The sequence below is a fragment of the Protopterus annectens genome, chromosome 13.part0, assembly GCF_019279795.1.
Source record: "Protopterus annectens isolate FY-2018-M chromosome 13.part0, PAN1.0, whole genome shotgun sequence".
Classification (NCBI taxonomy): domain Eukaryota; kingdom Metazoa; phylum Chordata; order Ceratodontiformes; family Protopteridae; genus Protopterus; species Protopterus annectens.
This window is the reverse complement of record NC_056747.1, coordinates 500,886,241-500,904,627: the sequence shown is the minus strand read 5'-3', so window position 1 is coordinate 500,904,627 and position 18,387 is coordinate 500,886,241. Positions and strand designations below refer to the sequence as shown.

General features: G+C 40.6%; 1 protein-coding gene across 1 annotated transcript in view; it reads left to right on the top strand.

The window, feature by feature from the left end:
• The window catches only part of LOC122787923 (dynein beta chain, flagellar outer arm-like), a 5,188,001-nt gene that overhangs the window by 3,350,825 nt on the left and 1,818,789 nt on the right, over window positions 1–18,387 (top strand). The window contains exon 68 of the mRNA XM_044054850.1: window positions 11,009–11,181. Coding sequence (XP_043910785.1) covers window positions 11,009–11,181 — 173 coding nt within the window. The remainder of the gene's footprint in view (window positions 1–11,008; window positions 11,182–18,387) is intronic.

Sequence of the window (18,387 nt, the reverse complement as noted above, 5' to 3'; positions counted from 1 at the left end):
TTCGAGCCAATAAGCCAAGGCAAGCAGCCCATCCTTGTGTGAAATGTTGGTATACAAGGCACTTACGTCTAGGGAACATAGAAACCAATCTGGATCAAGTTGTGTGTTACAAATAATCTGCAAAAAGTTTGTTGTATCTTGTAGCCGTGATCGGATGTTGGTGAGCAAAGGCTTTAAGTATTTAGTCAAGAATAAGGAGAGGGGTTCCGTAATGTAACCCTTACCCGATACTATGGGTCTGCCAGGTGGATGTAAAAGATCCTTATGAACTTTAGGCAGAAAATATATGTATTGGTTAATGGGGTCATGAACCAAAAGTTGATTCATGATATCATCAGAAATAATAGCCTCATCCTTAGCCTGTCTAAGAAATGTCTCAATTTGTTTCTTAAACATCTGAGTTGGATCAATCACCATATGTGAGTAATATCTAACATCATTTAGTTGTCGTAATGCTTCCCTGTCATAATCAATCCAGTTTAGTACCACCACAGCCCCACCTTTGTCAGCTGAAATTATCACAATTTCTCTGTTGTTTTGAAGTTCAAAAATGGCTTGTCTTTCATCCAAAGAAAGATTATTATGTTGTAATGAAATATCTGAACTCAAAAAATGCAAATCCTTTAGTACACTGTTCTGAAATTGCAGCACCATCTGATGCATGGGTGGACAGAAATTCGATCTATGGTATATAAACCTATCGTGATCATAATCAACATTACTGTCACCAAAAAATAACTTCAAGTTTAACAAACGACAAAAATTCACAACATCCAATGCAAAAGATTCTTCTGACACAGTAAAACCTGGAATAAAAGAAAGACCTTTATTCAATATTCTTAACTGGGTAGCAGATAGTTCAAAACATGATAAATTAAGAACATTGAGACATGGATTAGTTATTTCGCCAGAGCAAAATTCAGAAGACCCTGAATGTTCTCTATTTCTACGGTGTTTCCGTCCTCCCCGCCTGGTTTTGGGCCTAAAGGGGCGGACCTTGGTGTCCTTTTTGGGGTCGGTGACTCTGAGACTGATGTAGCTTCATTTTCTGTGCCAGATGAGGTATCCTCAAAAGAGGATATTGTCTCACTCTCATGCCTTTTTAATATAGATTTTGGTCGTTTCCTTTTATTGCTAGCTTTAAAAGGAATGGGTGAAAACCTGACATGTTTGGTATTGGACATAAAAGGATTCCCCCTCCTATAATCTTCTTGGTCCCTAGCAAATTTTTTAGTCTTTCTGGATTTGAGTTCAGTGTCAAACTTCCGTAAATCGGAAGCCACTTTGTTTAATGAACCCTTAAAGAAAGGTTCTTTTTCATAAGTTACCAATTTGTTGACTAGAATATTAATGTCTTCTAATTCCTTGTCAATGGCCCTGTTGTGGAACTTAAGTAGTTCCACAACAAAGACCATTGTTGCTTCCTGCTGTATTTTGTTCCAACTAGAATTAAGTTCCTCATCTGCATTGTTAACATGGGGAACAGTGCGAACACGTAAACCCCTTGGGGTAATTCCAGCAGTTTCGTAAGCCTTAAATAGTTTGCTATGCCAGATGTTAGATCTTAAAGATCTAAGATGTTTATTCAAATTTCCAAAAAGTGATCCACAATTGGATTCAGGATCAACCAAATCAGACCCCCTAGTGTTCCCAGTGGATGGCCCAAGTCCAAAGACCTCAAGGTCTTCTCTGTCAGAGACCAACCCACGAATGAAACTAGAAAAATCCATTCCACCAACAATAATGGCTCACTAACAACCACGTTGATGAATATACAAATGTAAATGGACCATAACAGGAAAAAATATTCTAAGAACCGCCTGCGTCCAATGTATTCAAAGACGGAACACTAAGAGAAATCCTGGTTGATTGTAAAAAATGTCCAAATATATTGACACCAATCATAAACTAGTCAGCAGACCGAAAACAAAAGAACTCAATGTTAAGTGACACTGAACTGATCCAAAAATGTGACCAAATTGTATATTATAAAAATTATAAAAACTTGTTCAAAAGATAGGGACCCATAATAAAGTATAGGATGAGAAGTATAAATGGATATATATAGCCAGAAGAAAAAATCTGGAATATCACATAAATCAGATATTATGTTAAATTGTGGTACAAGTATGGAGTTAGAAGTAATAACTCAATGTGTCAGGCCCAAAAGACATTGCCCTTGCACTAAATGACTACCTCAACAAGATAGTGATGTAGTATGCATACAAATATATAATACACCAAGTAAGATGCTGTAACCCTGTAATTAAGTGAGCATACAACCAACCCTTGCTGGATCAAAAAATGACAACTATATGTTCAATTGCCAAAATTGTTGGTGTGTATTCCATAACAAAATGTGAATATCCTAGACTATAGAATATCCTTGTACTATCACTGGTCCAAAAAGAAATAAACACCTCATAACAAATGAAGAGTTGTGTTTGTACAATCACCAATGCATAATCTTGATGTTTGTAGAAAACACACATATATAACATCCATTCCCTATAATGAATGAGTCATAGAATTGTTCTGTATAATTGAAAACATATAAGTGTGAATGATATGTTAACCAAAATATGAGTGACCATAAACATAAATGGTACTTAGACACATTAGGATGTTCAAACTGTATGCCAACTTAGTGACAGACTAATGGAAACAATAATGACTGACAAGTTTGTTATAAAAAGTCATCATAATGGCAATGTTACAACATGACCCTTCTGAAAATATAATATATATGTGCTACAACCACCAATAGACCAACCAATATATATTAATCAAATGTGGAAAGTAAGCACACATATAAAGAAATATCAAAGTCCATTACATACAATCTGAGCTTGATGTGCAAAACAATATGCACCATACATTTGAATGCAACTAATGTGAAAAAAAGAACAGTTAAAGTCCTTCTTGATTGTCCAATAGTTTTTTCATACTGATCTGTTTCATTCCCAAATGCGATGCCATAAACAGTTCGCACCAAAGCGCGATCGAAATTTGTAGATGAAATGCAGTAATGTGGTGCGTTATCCAAGTACCCGATATGTAGTCAAACCAAAGAAAAAATAGTTTCAATTTGCCCCCGCAGCTTCAAAAAGGCAGTATAGAACTCTCCTGACCAAAACGGTAATAGAAATGTCAAAAATAATGTACCAACAAGCCCACAAACAGAATTTGCTCAACAAACGGTAATATAGTCATCCCTGCCACATAGTAAAGAACATAAAGTATGAAAAACCTGTTATTGTACCAAAAATACTGTCCCGATGTACTCAATGTAGCAAAAACAAGTATCCTTGCAAGCAATGAGGCCCGCAATGCCCGTGATGCACTAACAAACTAGACCGGAATGAAATTCGACCTGCAAAACGGCAAATTAGCAAAAAATGCCGAAACGAGTGTCCTCAAACATAAAAGTTTGATGATTCTTGCCACAAATAAGAGGAAATAAGCAGTCAAACCTGTTGATGTACAAATGGCAATGTCCCAGAACACTAAGCGTACAAAAGCAGATTTCTTGAAGAGCAGTAAGGCCCGTAATGCGCCAACAGAACAAGCCGGACCAAAATTCAACTGCCAAAAGAAGCACGTTCCCATACAGTATAAAAACAGCAACCAAATAAAGCGTAGACCCAAATGGGAAAGCAACTGTAGAAATTATTTAGTAATCCAGACAAAAAGCTGAATGTTGGACGCTGCACAAAAAATGTTGCTTGCAGCAGTCCCAAAGTCACCGGCCCCAGCAGGATGTAGGAGGAAGTGTAACCAAGACAAAAGAACCTCCTGCGCGGTAGCAACTGCACGGCTCAGAAAACTTGACTGTCAGGAACAAAAAGATGCAGAGCCAGCAAAACTGTGACAGAAATTTTATATAAAATAAAAATCACAGCATATTACAAACCGGTTTCGGCTGGCATAGCACAGCCTTCTTCAGTGTACAAAAAGTGAATACAAAAGACAATAGCTGAATATATAAGGATAGCAACAATCCCACTGGTTAATCCTGCAATTTCTAAAATTTTCTTTTATATTTTGTATAATTTTAGTACCTCTTAGACGCTATTGTTAGTATCTCCCTTCCCTCTACGACACTGTCACAGCTTATTTACCATTAACCATTGTTGGTATTTCTATCTATTTTCCCCCTTTTCTCTTATTTCCCTATTTAAAAAAAAAACTTTTCTTTACTGTTTCGTTATATTAACATTCTTTATTTGGCTGGCGATGGCGGATAAACCACCAGGCTTTAAAAAATGTATGAAGTGTGGGTACAAGCTGCCACTTTCCCATGCCCACACACTATATGTTTATTGTTTAGGTCCTCTCCATTTACAAAAGGATTGCTCAATATGTCATGGCTTTAATCCTCATGCGTAAGTAGAGCACAAAAAACAAGCTGATACTTAAAGATCTTCTTCCTTTGGAGAGACTATATTAGAGGGTTCCGCCTCTAAAACAGAAACTAGGAAATCTCCTCTGAAGCCATCTTCCTTCTCCTCAGCTTCAGACTTCTCAAGAAAGAGGTCTTATAAGGACTCGGCCTCTACCCAGGATTCAAAAAAGTTAAAAATTCAAGATCCTGCCAAGGAGAAATTATTGGATCCAGTGCCTCCTAAGTCGGCTCTGATGAAGTTAAAGTTCTCAGATCCGACTTTGTGAGATTCAATGCAATCCGAACCTGACTTTCAGACTGTCAAATTACTACCCAGAACAAGGTACTCCCCATCACTGGATCCAGTTCCTGACAAGCTACCTTCTCCTTTGTTAGAAAGACCCAGGTTTCTGTCCATATACTCCACTTATTCTTCCAGAAGCCTTACAGAAGATGATGTGGAGAGACTGTGGAAGAAGATACTCTTGGTGCACAGCCAGATTGGTGTTCCTTCAGCTGCTACCCCTCTGGGTTAGGAGGTCTGTATATCTACTACTCCCCATTTACATATTCCTCTCAAGTCGTATGAATCTGTCTGGCATCCGAGGATAACTTTATCCAAGGTATTCTCTGAGGGCTGCAGTCCCATCAGATCCAGAGAGCTCCTGGAGCTGTAGTGTGCCTGTTAGATCTGAGGTGTTGTATTTGACTCCAAAGATTTCAGAGCCTCAGCACTAGTTACCTTGGCTCTGGCTTCCACCTTGGAGGTTTTGCCCTCAGAGTAGGGGAAGCCTATGATTGAGAAGCTTATCTTCTCAGATGCAACATCCTCTTTCTCTCTGAGATGCTCTGCCTTTGAGGCTGTGAAGAGAGTATTTTCTGCCTTGATAGTTCTGAAGGACCCATCCCCCTCAGATCCTAAGTCTTCTATCATGATGTTTCAGTGCTCAAAGTTTCACCATCTCTTTCTACAGCGACACCCAGTACCAAAATACGAGGATCCCACCCAGGGAATTGTAATCTCTTCTTCTGATGCCTACCCAGAGCACCCCACTGAGGAGATCTTTAAGAAGAGGACATGTAATAGGAAACACTTTGACTCCCTGGAGGAGTCAATCACTGAAGACACAGATTTTGATGAAGATGAAGGGTCCCCATGATCACCTTCTCAAGATGTCTCCTTTGGCAACATCCCTGAAATTCTTAAACAGAGAAGTGGTTGGATGTCCAGCAACCCTACATCTGTGGAATCTGTTCTCCTGGAGGCTTTTGGCACTAGATCCTATACCTTCTAGGTGACTCCACCTGCCGATGAGCTCCTTGACTTGATATCACAGCAGGCATGGAAGGACCCTGACATCATAGAATCCATTCCTTGCAGACCAGATAGGATAATGGCACCACCTGTGGATAGGCAGTTTTAGGGGAAGGGAGTTCCTGTTGATGCCATGGGTATTGTGAAGGCCACCAAGAAGGAACTAGCTGAGGAAACTTCCACTGTCTATCCCCGCAACAGGGAGTCACAGGTGATGGACAGATTTCGAAAGGGTGTCTATGCTTCAGTGTCCTTCGCTTTGAGGTCTTTGAACTATTTGGCACACTTTACCAGGCTACAGAGGGATTTGATCAAGTAGTTATCAAATACCCTCTTGAGTGCCATTACTGATGAAGTTCAAGCATCCATTACTTCCCAGATGACTCTACAGTCCATATCCAATTCATCCATGTAGTAGAGTGAACCTCAAGGATAACACGTTCAGGTGTGTCCATAATGAGATATGCCTGGATGCACCTCTGTGAATTTGTAGAGCCTTTCAAGTCTTCTTTCATCAATGCTTCTTTTGACAGAATGTCCTTATTCAGCCTCAAGGTAAAAGACCAGGTGTGAAAAAGATATAAAGACCCCCCTCTGCCATGGATGTGTTTTTTGACTTCTCAATGAACCTTTTCCAGGAATCAAAGAGGTGGCTGAAAAATGTAGTTCAGGAAGTCTCAAGGTCCTTTTCAATACACACATGGAGGAGGTTCCCCCCAGAGGCAAATGAGGGTGGATGAAGGCACCCCCATGGCAGAAGTAGCCCACAGAACCAGGGTTCCAGAGAATTGTCTTTGACAAACCCTACTAGTGCTCTTGAAAGGAGGTCCAATTGTCCACCTCTGAGGACATTCAGGGGATGATTATCCCTGCACCAGAGAGTCTGGCTAGATATAACAAAAGATACTTGGGTGCGGAGGATTATTTCCAGAGGCTATATAATACTCTTTTCCCTTTTACCCCCAAGGTCAAGAAAAATCTCCGATGTTCCACCCTGTCAGATGGAGCAAGTAGTACTGCCCTTTGGATTCAGCACAGCCCCCACGGTGTTTACCAAGAGCATGGCAGTAGTAGCAGCTCATCTGAGACTTCAAGGATTTTGTGTGTTTCCATATCTGGACAACTGGCTCATTAATGCTCTGACCAGGCATCAACTCATAAGTGCAAGAGACCAGGTTCTTCAGACTTGCTCTTGTCTGGTGATAACCATAAACTATGACAAATGTCATCTGCAACCAACTCAGAATTTAGAGTTTAGGAGCAATTCTCAATACAAAAAAAATACTTCCCTTCCATTACTGAGAGTTCAGACTTTAAGATTCCAACTCAAAAAGATAATCTGCAGTACCTCAATTTCAGCCTTACTAATCCTTCAGGCTCTGGCATTGGTAGCAGCAGCAATGATGTTAGTACCACTTGCCAGGTTTTATATGAGAACTCTTCAGTGGATGTTAGCTGCTCAGTGGTCAATTCTTTATCAGCCTGTATCTTACAGAATAAGCATCACTCACATCTGCAAGAGAGATCTTAAGTGGTGGATTCATTCAGACCAGGTTTTACAATGTTGTCCATTCATTTCCCCTCAGTCCAAGGCCATAGTGACCACGGACGCTTCCCAGCTAGAGTGGTGGGGCATTATCTGGGAAAGACAGTCCAAGGCACCTAGTCCTCTGAGGAGGCCAATTTCCATAAATGTCCTAGAGATAAGAGCAGTACTGTTAGTGTTGCAAGCATTTCAGAATGCTGTCCCTTTGGGGAGAATTGCAGTACAATTAGACAACATGTCAGTCATCTGGTACATCAACAAATATGGAGAAACCAAATCCTACCCATTGTGTTGAGAAGCTCGCAGAGTATGTTAGTGGGTGACCTCTTCCAACTGTTTTCTTTTAGCAATGCACATTCCAGGGAAGTCTAATGTGATAGCAGACAAATTGAGTAGGTGCATTCTTCTACCTCATGAATGGTCCCTCAACAGAAAGATTGTGAACAAGATCTTCCAACAATGGGCCAGCCTTGCTACAGTCTGTTTGCAGCCCCCCTGAACAACAAATGCAGCAGCTTATTTTCCCTACAGGGCATTACAGGGGGAATTCCCGAGGATCGCTCTACTTCACAATTGGCTCTCTGGGCTCTTTTATGCATATCTTCCCACTCCATTAATTTCCAAATTTCTTCAGAAAGCTGCAAGGTTGATGAACAAGGTCATCATCATTGCCCCTTATTGGCCTTGACAAATTTGGTTTCCCTTCCTTTGGCCTCACCAGATTCAACCACTTTGGTTTCTGGATCCAACTCCAGACCTCCTGTCTCACCCAAAAGGCATGATACATCCAGACATAGTAAATGTCAGGCTGGCTGCCTGGTTCCTTCAGTTCGATTAATAGCCAGACAACCTGTGCTCTCTTCTCCTGTCTGTCATATTCTTTTTTTCTCCCCATAAACCTTCCACCAGGAAACTAGACTCCAGAAAATGGAAGAGATTTGTTTTTTTTTAGATTAAGAATGTAATATTGAACCTTTCACAGCACCCATTCATAATGGGTCTATATTATATCAGTGAACGCTTAACTTAGCGAACGCTGTATAATCGACCGAAATATGTCGAAACACCAAAAGGCTGAACACACGGAACAGCGATTTTTTCCCAAGGAAAACAAATCACTGCTCCGTAAAAAAAAAAAAATATATATATATATATATATATATATATATATATATATATATATATATCTCAGCTCCGAGATCGCACCACAGTGGAGGAAATGGCAAAGACCCAAAAGCAGCCCAGTGATTTTTTTCCCCTGGGAAAAAAAATGCTGTTCTGTGCTTTCGGGATTTCATCATTTCGATTAAAAGGGGTTGATTAAACAGCATTTGTTAAGTTAAGCATTCACTGATTTAATAGGAACCCTTCATAACATCTTGGAATTTCTAGCACATCTTTTTTGAAAAAGGTGGTAGTTCTTCTACTGTTAAAGTACAATTAACAGTGATGTCAAATTTTAATGTTGGAATAAATGGTTCTTCTGTAGAGACCCATAAGTTGAGCAAAGCATTTTGGAAATGCACTCTACTCTTAAGGCCCCCCTTTAAAGATCCTACTACTCCTTGGGACCTAGACATTGTGCTGCAGTGTCTTACACAATCTCTCTTTGAACCCTCAGCTACACGCAAACTCACATATCTTTCATGGAAGACAATTTAATTTTCTTAGTAGCTATTACTTTGGCCAGAAGAATTTCTGAGATGCAAGCATTGTACTCAAAACCCCCATTCTTGATTATTCATAAAGACAGGGTTACCTTAATGTACCAGTCTGTTATTTCTTCCAAAGGTGCTGTCAGATTCCAATATAAATCAGTCTATTAATTTGCCAGTATTCTTTCCCAAATTTTCTAACAAAGGAGAATATGTTCTACATTTGTTAGATGTTCATAGACAGTTGCATTTTTACTTACATAGGACTAACAGCATCAGAAATTCTGACCAATTGTTTGTTTCATATGCCAAACCGACATTGGGTAAACCAGTTACCAAAGTTACTCTATCTAGATGGAAGAAACATTGCATTTCCTTTGTGTATAACAAATTGGGCATTGCTATGACAAAACCTGTCCGAGCCCATTCCACCAGATCCCTGGGAATTTTTTCAGTTTTTCAATCCAGAGTGTCCATGGATGATATTTCTGCAGCAACTACTTGGGCTACTACCCATACCTTTATTACTGATTACAAATTAGATCTTGTCCCCAGAGGAAGGGCATCTTTTGGTTCTATGGTGCTTAGAACTATCCTTCCTTGAGTCTACCCTTGAAAATAGGTAGCTGGTGACTGTTTCTCATCAGTTGCGGACAGAATGAAAATTGACAACATCAGATAAAGAAGTTATGTACTCACCTTAGCATTCCATCTGTGTTGTCCATTTTCATTCTTCCTCAACTCCCCTCCCACCAACCCCCATCCTTAAGGCTTCTGAAGAATAAGTGTTTTGTGGACTTATATATCCTTATTTACATAAGCTCCAGATATAGCTTCTCCATGATAATTTCCATCTTTTACTTTCTACTAAGGTAGCAAACAAGATCTGAGGTAATTGAGGTTGATGCATTGTGGGTAAGGGAGAAGCTCGAGTGTTTTTGATTGCCATGAGCTTTAGCAATGGCCGAGTCGTATCTGAGGGATCAGATCTGAACCTATCAGTTGAGGAAGAATGAAAATGGACAACACAGATGGTGATTACGTAACTTTGTTTTTTTCTACCACTTTTTCTTTGAGAATTTGCTAATAATGTTTATGACACACTGTAGTGATCCTTTTGTTTTCATTAAGTCCAAATACATACACAGTAGGACAAGAGTAAATCCATCCCTTCACAGTCCCCTTTTTACCATTTTTGCACATGAGGTCAGTGTGTCGTGGTATTAACAGCCCCTACAACATTTCCTCTTTTATATTGCTACCTACCTAGGAAAGAGTTTTGGTGAATCATAAGTGTAGCCCAAAGTAATAGGCTTACATTTTTTATTTTAACTTTGATTAAGAACATCCATCTCTGGCTCCGTCTAGTAGTTGAGGATTGTGAGGACATCGAATACAAGAGGCCTAATTAGCATATATGGTAGAAAGTCTCCTAGCATCTTTGTCTCATCTGTCATATTGAATAATGTTATAACCAGGAGTTAAACTTTCACTATGAAAGATATATGGTTTAAGCCTGGTTTCCATCACCGCAGTTATAACAGGAAACAGAGTAGAAAGGATTAGTCCAGATAGAGTCTCCTAGATCTGCTAAAGTTATTTCATCTGGACCAATCCTTTGCACTCTGATTCTTGTTAGTCTTATCACCCTCTGAGTCATAGGTGGGATACCAGACCCGACTGAAGCTTTCTGGATTACCTGTGTTCACACTTACAGCAAGGGGATAAAGGAGTATCAGCCTGTGTAAAATGTTTTGTTGTAAGAAATGCAGCATTAATATGGACTATTTTAGTCCAAAATAGCTAATCCCTAGTGGGCCATTGTGATCATGAGGGGTGAAATTATCAAAAGTGGTTCCCTGGTTAGGATGAAATCCAGTACAAGAGAGGAGTAACGTATACCTATACTTCCATTTAAGCATGCACCTAGAGGTGTTTGATATGGTGAAGGGAGTGCTAGGCACATGATGAATTTATATATGACATAAACTTGCATTTGTGTGTTCTTTAAGGATATTTTAATTTACTTTTCCTTATGTAAAATATTTTTGACTTAAAGTGGGCAAGAATATTACACAGCTAATACTTTTGTTTCCCTTTCCAAATAGGAGAATTGCGTGCAATGCAGAAGCCAGATGTAGATATTGAAGAGCTGATGGCTTCTATAATTATTCTTCTGAAATCACCCAGTGCAGATCTGACCTGGTCCAAGGGTGCTAAGAGGCAAATGGCTAATTTGGATCGATTCTTAGATGAGCTTATCACTTTTGATAAAATTCAGGTTTGTTTTTTTTTTAATTCTGTGGTTTATTCACATTTTATTGCACAGGTTAATTATATGTTCTTCTCTTTACACAAAAGGTTTTTGAAATAAAACTGTAAGTGGATAATGACTGATTGGTTTATGCTATCTTTTCTCTTTCTTGCCTTGTGAATAAGTTGCAGTTCCTTGCTAATCTTTCTTCTTCCTGCATTCTGCATTGCTTTTAAATTCCATGATTGTGATTCCGCCATTATTTTCTTTCCACAGCTTCCTCAAGCAGGCTGTGCCATGTACCCCCAACAATGTCTGTGTAAAGTTATTCTTAGCATCACCTTAGAGTTTATCTTCTCATCTGGGAGTCAGGCTTGTAGGTCTAGAATCAAAAGAACTTGAGTTTAATTTTACAGGAGATAATGAACTTCAACTATTGATGGGAAATGTGCTTGTCTTGCAGTGCTTCATGAAGTAGCCAAGAACCACTACTAGTTCCAGAAACACCCCTCTTATTCTCATATTTCACAGGCTCGCACCATGCAAGCATGTATTGAAATGATATTTTACACAGAAGCTTGTATCCTGATAGCTGAATGAAATTGTAATCAGGCACTTTTTAAATAGGTGTACAGGCAATTGGGATTCTATGTAATTGAAAGCTTTTGGAATTTCCACTGATATAATATAGGCTATGACAGCCAGATGTTTAACTTGTGGCCGAAATTTTTTTTTTAATATTACTTTAACAGTCCCTGAGACTGAAGACATCTTCGGGGCAATTTCTGCAAAGAAGATAAAGCTTCCTTTAGCATCAGTACATGGAAAGTGCTGCTTTACTTCACTAATTGCTGCCTTTTTAAAATTTGTTATGATGTACTTTTATGGTTTCAACCAAATCACAGACATAGTTAAGGATATCTTCATATAAAGCTTTTGAAACTTTCCTGAGTAATGGCATAAAGTTGTTTACACTCTGATGCCTTTGTTAGAAAACTTCCACCCATAAGGCAGAATTCTGATGCTTCCATGTTCTTCAGGTCTTGTTGTGTAGCAACACCATGATCATCTCCACAGCTATGTTGTACAAGGACTCTCATTTCCCAGGGGGACACACTTCAGGCTATATATCTGTCAGTCCCCTAGAACATGGTTTCTTCTCACCATCAGATTCTATGTGTTTGTTTCCATGTAACGCCTGTTTCAGGGACTTTTTAGGGGATCTATAAAGAAGAACTGTTAAGGTTATTAAAGACAACTGCATCTTAGGAAAGCCAAAAATGTATGGAAGTAATTTTTACATTATGCAACAACTGTCTCCTGTATTTTCCAGCATAATTTTGGAAAGTCTTCAAAATATCCGTGGAAGAATTCCCATACACACGGAATGCTGTTGAAGCATAGCATGGAAGACTTTGCAACCTACTCAGCAAATGACCAGTCTTCTTGCCTGAATTGCTCTGTGTGAATCAATATGAGCAAGACTATAGAACTTGACATAAGAGAATGCATCATTGGAAGACTATGACTAGACACACAACAAAGAATAAAGGAATAGAGTGCAGATAATTGAAAATATCCTTAAACAAATGACAGCATTATACTATAGAAGAATACCCTGAAACAGCTGTGTGCTATGACCAGAGTTCCACAAAGCTGTACTCTTTCTTAAACCAGCAGCTCTGTCAAACGACGTTTGGCATCAGTAGTCACTAAAATATTGGTTTGTTTTTATAAGATGTGGTTGTACATGTAGTCACAATTTTAATATACTTGTCTTCATACTTAAAAGAATTGTACATCAGGGAAACAGTGATTATGTTTAAAATTAACATATATCCTGGAAGGCTTAATGAAGTTTACAGGTGACTTAAGTCATTAACGCTTCATATTACAGCCTCACATAATTTCAAACCTATAAAATTTTCACAAGCACTGGGTGGATTGATGACTGTAAATTTTCCATAGTTGTGTGTGTGTGTGTGTGTGTGTGTGTGTGTGTGTGTGTGTGTGTGTGTGTGTGTGTGTGTGTGTGTGTGTGTGTGTGTGTGTGTGTGTGTGTGTGTGTGTGTGTGTGTGGGTGTGCAGTGTACATATGGCCTTAGATGCCAGCTGTGCATTTCATCACTGTAGGAGTCAGGTATGATTTGGAAGCACTGAATGGATGAAGCTGTCAGCATGTATAAAATAGAAGACATTGTCTGAAAACCATATAATACATCTGACACCATTAAAGTTCATATGCATTCTGTGCAAAGAAACCTGCATCATTTATGCTTGATACAAGTTGACCTCCATATATTGTTACACTTATACACAAGCATTTATTTACTCAGCCCTCCATATGTAAACCGGTATTCACTAAGAAGACAAAGTCTGTCTAGAGTAAAGTTTCTTCTTTGCTCTCTGAGACATTTCAGGTTTAGGCTTCTTACTGGCAGCTGCATAGTGTAAGAGTGAGTGGAATCTTGAATTTATCATCATTTGATATAATAAAACTGTTTATCTCAGTGCAGAAAAGTTGCTTGGTTCCTGTAGAATTTTTTCAATTGTCTGAACTGGCTATGAAATAAATATGAGGGAAAGGGTGAATTCTGTGATTGCTTTTCAATGTTTCTCCAAGCTTGTGCAGCCATGGAGTTGAGTATGTATATTTTTGGGGGTGTGGCATTTGGAACCATATAGGGATGAGAATGGGAGCTTGTAGTCATGCAAGAAAAAAGGGGTTACAACAGTCAAACCAAACCAAGGCTGCTGAAATCCAAGACATGAGCAAGTATGTATAAAAACTATATATATATATATATATCTATGGGTCTATTTTACATGGTCGACATTTCAGTAAGTCGACTTTTATATGGCCGAGACCATATGATCGATTTTCATAGGTTCATAGGTAGGTACTAGGCTATCTGCCCTAGGGCATTTATAAGCCTAGCCAGAATGTGTTGGCTTTTGCCTCCCTTTTAGACTAGATTCCTGAGCCTCTGTCCAGTAGAGCCATAGAAGTGATCCCAGGAGTAAATTTACGATTTCTCATCCAGTCATCAAGATTTCTCTTGAAGAGGGTCAGCGATGGGCTCTGCCTAACATGGACTGGGACTCTATTCCAGAGCGAGGGAAGCCTTTGAGATATGAATCTGTCCCTCCAGCATGTCCTATTTATTGTTGTGCTAAGGTTTAAATCCCTGGAGCATGTAGCTCTAATGGATTTGGTTTTCTTGAGGTGGAGCATGTCCAACAATTCCAGGTTAGACATGGCCTTGTACGTCAGTCCGAGATCGCCTCTGAGTAGGCGGTAAGCAACTGAGTAGAGATGGAGTTTCTTTAGTCGAGCTGCATAGGGCATCTGTTTGAGGCCCACAAACCTCTTGGTGAGGTATTTTTGAGGTCTCTCCAGCTGTTGCAGGTGTCGGGTAAGGTACATCCCAAATGGGGCATTGTACTCAATTATGGGCCTGATGAGAGATGAGTAGAGGAGCACAATGATGTCTCTTGATCTAGATGTGAACCCTTTTGTGATTATGTGAGCTATATAGAAGGTTTTTCTAACCACTTTGGAAATGTGATGGTCAAAGGAGAGGTTACTATCTACTTGGGTCCCCAAATCCCTAATTATTTCTTCCGTACTTAGTGGATTAGCTCCTATGTGGTAGTTTGTGGGCACTTTGTTTTTCCCAAAGGGGATGACTATGCACTTTTTGGCATTTAGCTTGAGGCCATGGTTCTGACACCAGGTATCCGTCTCCATAAGGCTCTTCTGGAGGATGCTTGTGTCAGCCAGCGAGTCGATTATGGCTCCCAGTTTGCAATCATCTGTGAACTTGGTAAGCCACAGTCCTCCCGTGTTTGCCTGTACCTCAGAGAAGTATATACCAAACAAGAGGGGTCCCAGGACTGAGCCCTGTGGGATGCCACTTGTAACTGGTTTAGAGTCAGACATGACTCTGACCATGTGAGTTCTATCCCTGAGCCAGTTTGCAACCCATCTTGTGACACATGGGTTAATATTTAAACTGGTAAGCTTATTTATGATACTAGAGTGGGGTATTGTGTCAAAGGCCTTTGCAAGGTCTAGGTAGGCTGTGTGGGCTACCTTTCCCTCATCTATGGCTTTGGTAACTATTTCGAAGAAGTCAACTAGGTTTAAGAGGCAAGATCTGCCTTTAACAAAGCTGAATTGGGTAGGGTCCAGTGTTTGGAGGTTCCCAATGTCTTTGTTTATGAGATCCATGATGATGCACTCCATAGCCTTGCAGACCAGGCTAGTCAGGCTTATAGGGTGATAGTTCCTGGGATCCATTGTGGCGCCACCTTTGTGGAGTGAGATCACTGTTGCTGTACGCCATTCTTTGGGTACATAACCTGTGGTAAGGCTGAGTTGGAACAGTGAATTTATGTGAGGGTTTAGTTCATTTCGGAGCTCGTGTAAGACGCAGCCCGGGATACCATCCGGTCCCACTGATGCTATGTTTTTTACTTTGGAGAGGGCTGCTTTCACCTGTGTGTATGTGATGTCTGGGGGACTGCATTCTTCTGGGATAGACACTGGCCCTTTTGGGGGGGAAGGGGGGGTAAAGTGACATTTTACACCAGCTCGGAGCAGATCTGAGAGTTGCCACCCAGATTCTTGATGCAGCTAAAAATGCCTGGTGATTATCTTTAGAGTCTTTGGCGATTTTTCTTTCAAAGCTAGCCTTTGATGATTTTATGAGGGATCGAAGTTTCTTGCTAGTACTGGTCAGGGATGCCTTCCCTTTTTGGGATTTTGCCTTACCATGTAGTAGTTTTCTCCTTCTGTTGTATAGCTTATTTATGGCCGGGGCTCACCAGACTGGTCTCCTGTTTTTGGAGGAGTGAGTCTTGGTTGTACTTGGGATGGCACAATCCATGCATTCCTGTAGGTGCTCATGAAGTGCATTTGTAAAGGATTCTGCAGTTTGGGTAGCATTTTACATTAGCCCGGGGGCTTTGAAACTTCCCACCTTGGTCCTGAGAAGTGTGAAGTTGGCTTTTGAAAAACTTTTCACAGTGGTTTCCTTGGCTGGGGGTGGGATCGGGATGTGGATGTCCATTGTGATTAGTTTATGTTTGATCTTACCAACGAGGGGTTTACCTGTGGTGTGGAACATTGAGCCCCCATGTTGGTGATGACCAAGTCCAATATGTTGTCCCCTCTTGTGGGAGTGGTGACCAGTTGTTCCATGGCATTTGAGTTTATAAACTCCAGGAACCATTGGGTGAAAGAGTTGGGACTTGAGTAGTTTTCCCAGTTAATGTTTGGGTAGTTGAAATCCCCTAATATCATGGTGTTTGGTGAGACCTTCATATTCTCCAATGTTCTCAGGAATGCCGAGTGGGAGTCCTGAGACAAGGTAGGTGATCTGTAGCAGGCTACAAACTGAAAAGCAGTTTTGCCTACTGTTAGTTGCACATGGATGGTTTCCGCTGCCTTGTGCAGTGCCACTAACCTGGAGGTGTGGGTATCCCTGATGAAAATGGATACTCCCCCACCTTTAGTATTTCGGTCCGAGTTCTGGGGCCGAAAATAATGGTACGAGTTGAATCCTGGTAGTGCTGGGTTGCTCTCTGGAACCTTGAACCAGGTTTCTGTTACTGCACAGATATTGATTTTCTCCATACTGAGGAGTGCCTCGAGTGCGTGCATCTTGAGGTTTAGACTTCTGGCGTTGAGTAGCATTACCCTTAGTTTTTTGTTTCTGGTATTGTCTATGGAGGTGGGTTTGTCTTTTGAGCCTTGCCTAAAAAAGGCACTAAGGGGATGGCAAGAGCCTTAGCCAGTATTCAAAAGCCTAAGGGTGACAGGTGCAAGCCATCCCTGGTGAAGCAATTTGGCTTGTCGAGCACGTCATCCCAGGCTGACAGAAACGGGATCCCCTTTGAATGACACCAGTAGCTTAGCCAATTGTTAAAATTGATAATTTTGTCTTTATACTGTGGCATCATTCTTGGTGAGGGCAGGATGTTACTCAGGGTCAGGGTCATACCGGCCTGGGCTACATGATCAGAGAGCTCCTCTAATGTCTCTTTTCATGTAGTCCAGCGAGGTACGTCTCAGGTCATTCACACTAACATGGACAATGATGGAGTCATATTTGTACCTGCTGTGGAGTGACCTGAGTGCTTGTGTTATGTGGCAGATCCTGGCACCCGACAGGCAGCTTACAGTGACCTTCTCCTTGTTCAGTCTGATGAGTGGGACGTCAGTGTGCCTGACAATAGAATCTCCAATTGCTAGTGTATTAGGTGTGTTATTTAGCATTAGGGGCTGCGACTGCATGGCACACTGACTTTGTGAAGTATGTGATACGTGAAAGTTGTTGTGGCATAGCGGTTGCTTGGATGTCTGCTTTGGAGGTCTCTGTTGCTTTGGCAGATTTTTATTTAGAGCCTCCGAGTATGTTTTTGTGAGTTTATGTGTCTTGTTTGCTGGTGCGATTGGTCTATGTGAGACTGGTTGTGTGGTGCAAGTGGTTTCCTTCTCCTCCTGACTGACTATGCCAGTCTTGGGTTGAGAGAGCTCAGCCTCCAGTTTGACTGTATAGTTGCATCTCTCACATATATTTGAGTTTGTTGGAAGGAGGAGAGGGTTGTCTGTGTACATAAGGCAATTGTAACATTGCCTCAAGATTCCCAGATTCACCAGCTGGACTGGAGAGTATACCTGAAACTGTGCTTTGGACATGCCTGGATAGTTTAAAGAACTGATTTATTGATTGTTGAATAGGGAGCCTTGTACGCCTGGATAGTATAAGGGGGTGTAGTGCTAAAGTTTGTTAGTGCTTACTGAGAAATTTGAGCATGTGCTGGGCTGTAGAATGAAGGTTGAGTGCTTATTTTGAGAGTTTGACTAGTTCTAAGGGAAATTTTGAAGAGCAGACTGCTGACTATGTAAACATAAAACACACAACAAACACTTACCTTAAACTGTTACCAGGGGGGCTCTGCCCCCCTGCACCCCCCATGGGATGCTCTGCCCCCCACACCTCCTGTAACTTAAATATATCAACTCCGAGATCCACTACAGTGCGGAAGTGGGAAATTTTCCTATTCTGCACTATGCGGAGATAGCGGTTCCCCAAGGTCGGCTTTTCAAAAGTCGATCATATGGTCTCGACCATATGAAAGTCGACTTTATGAAAAGGCGACTATGTGAAGGGGACCCTTATATATATATATATATATATATATATATATATATATATATATATA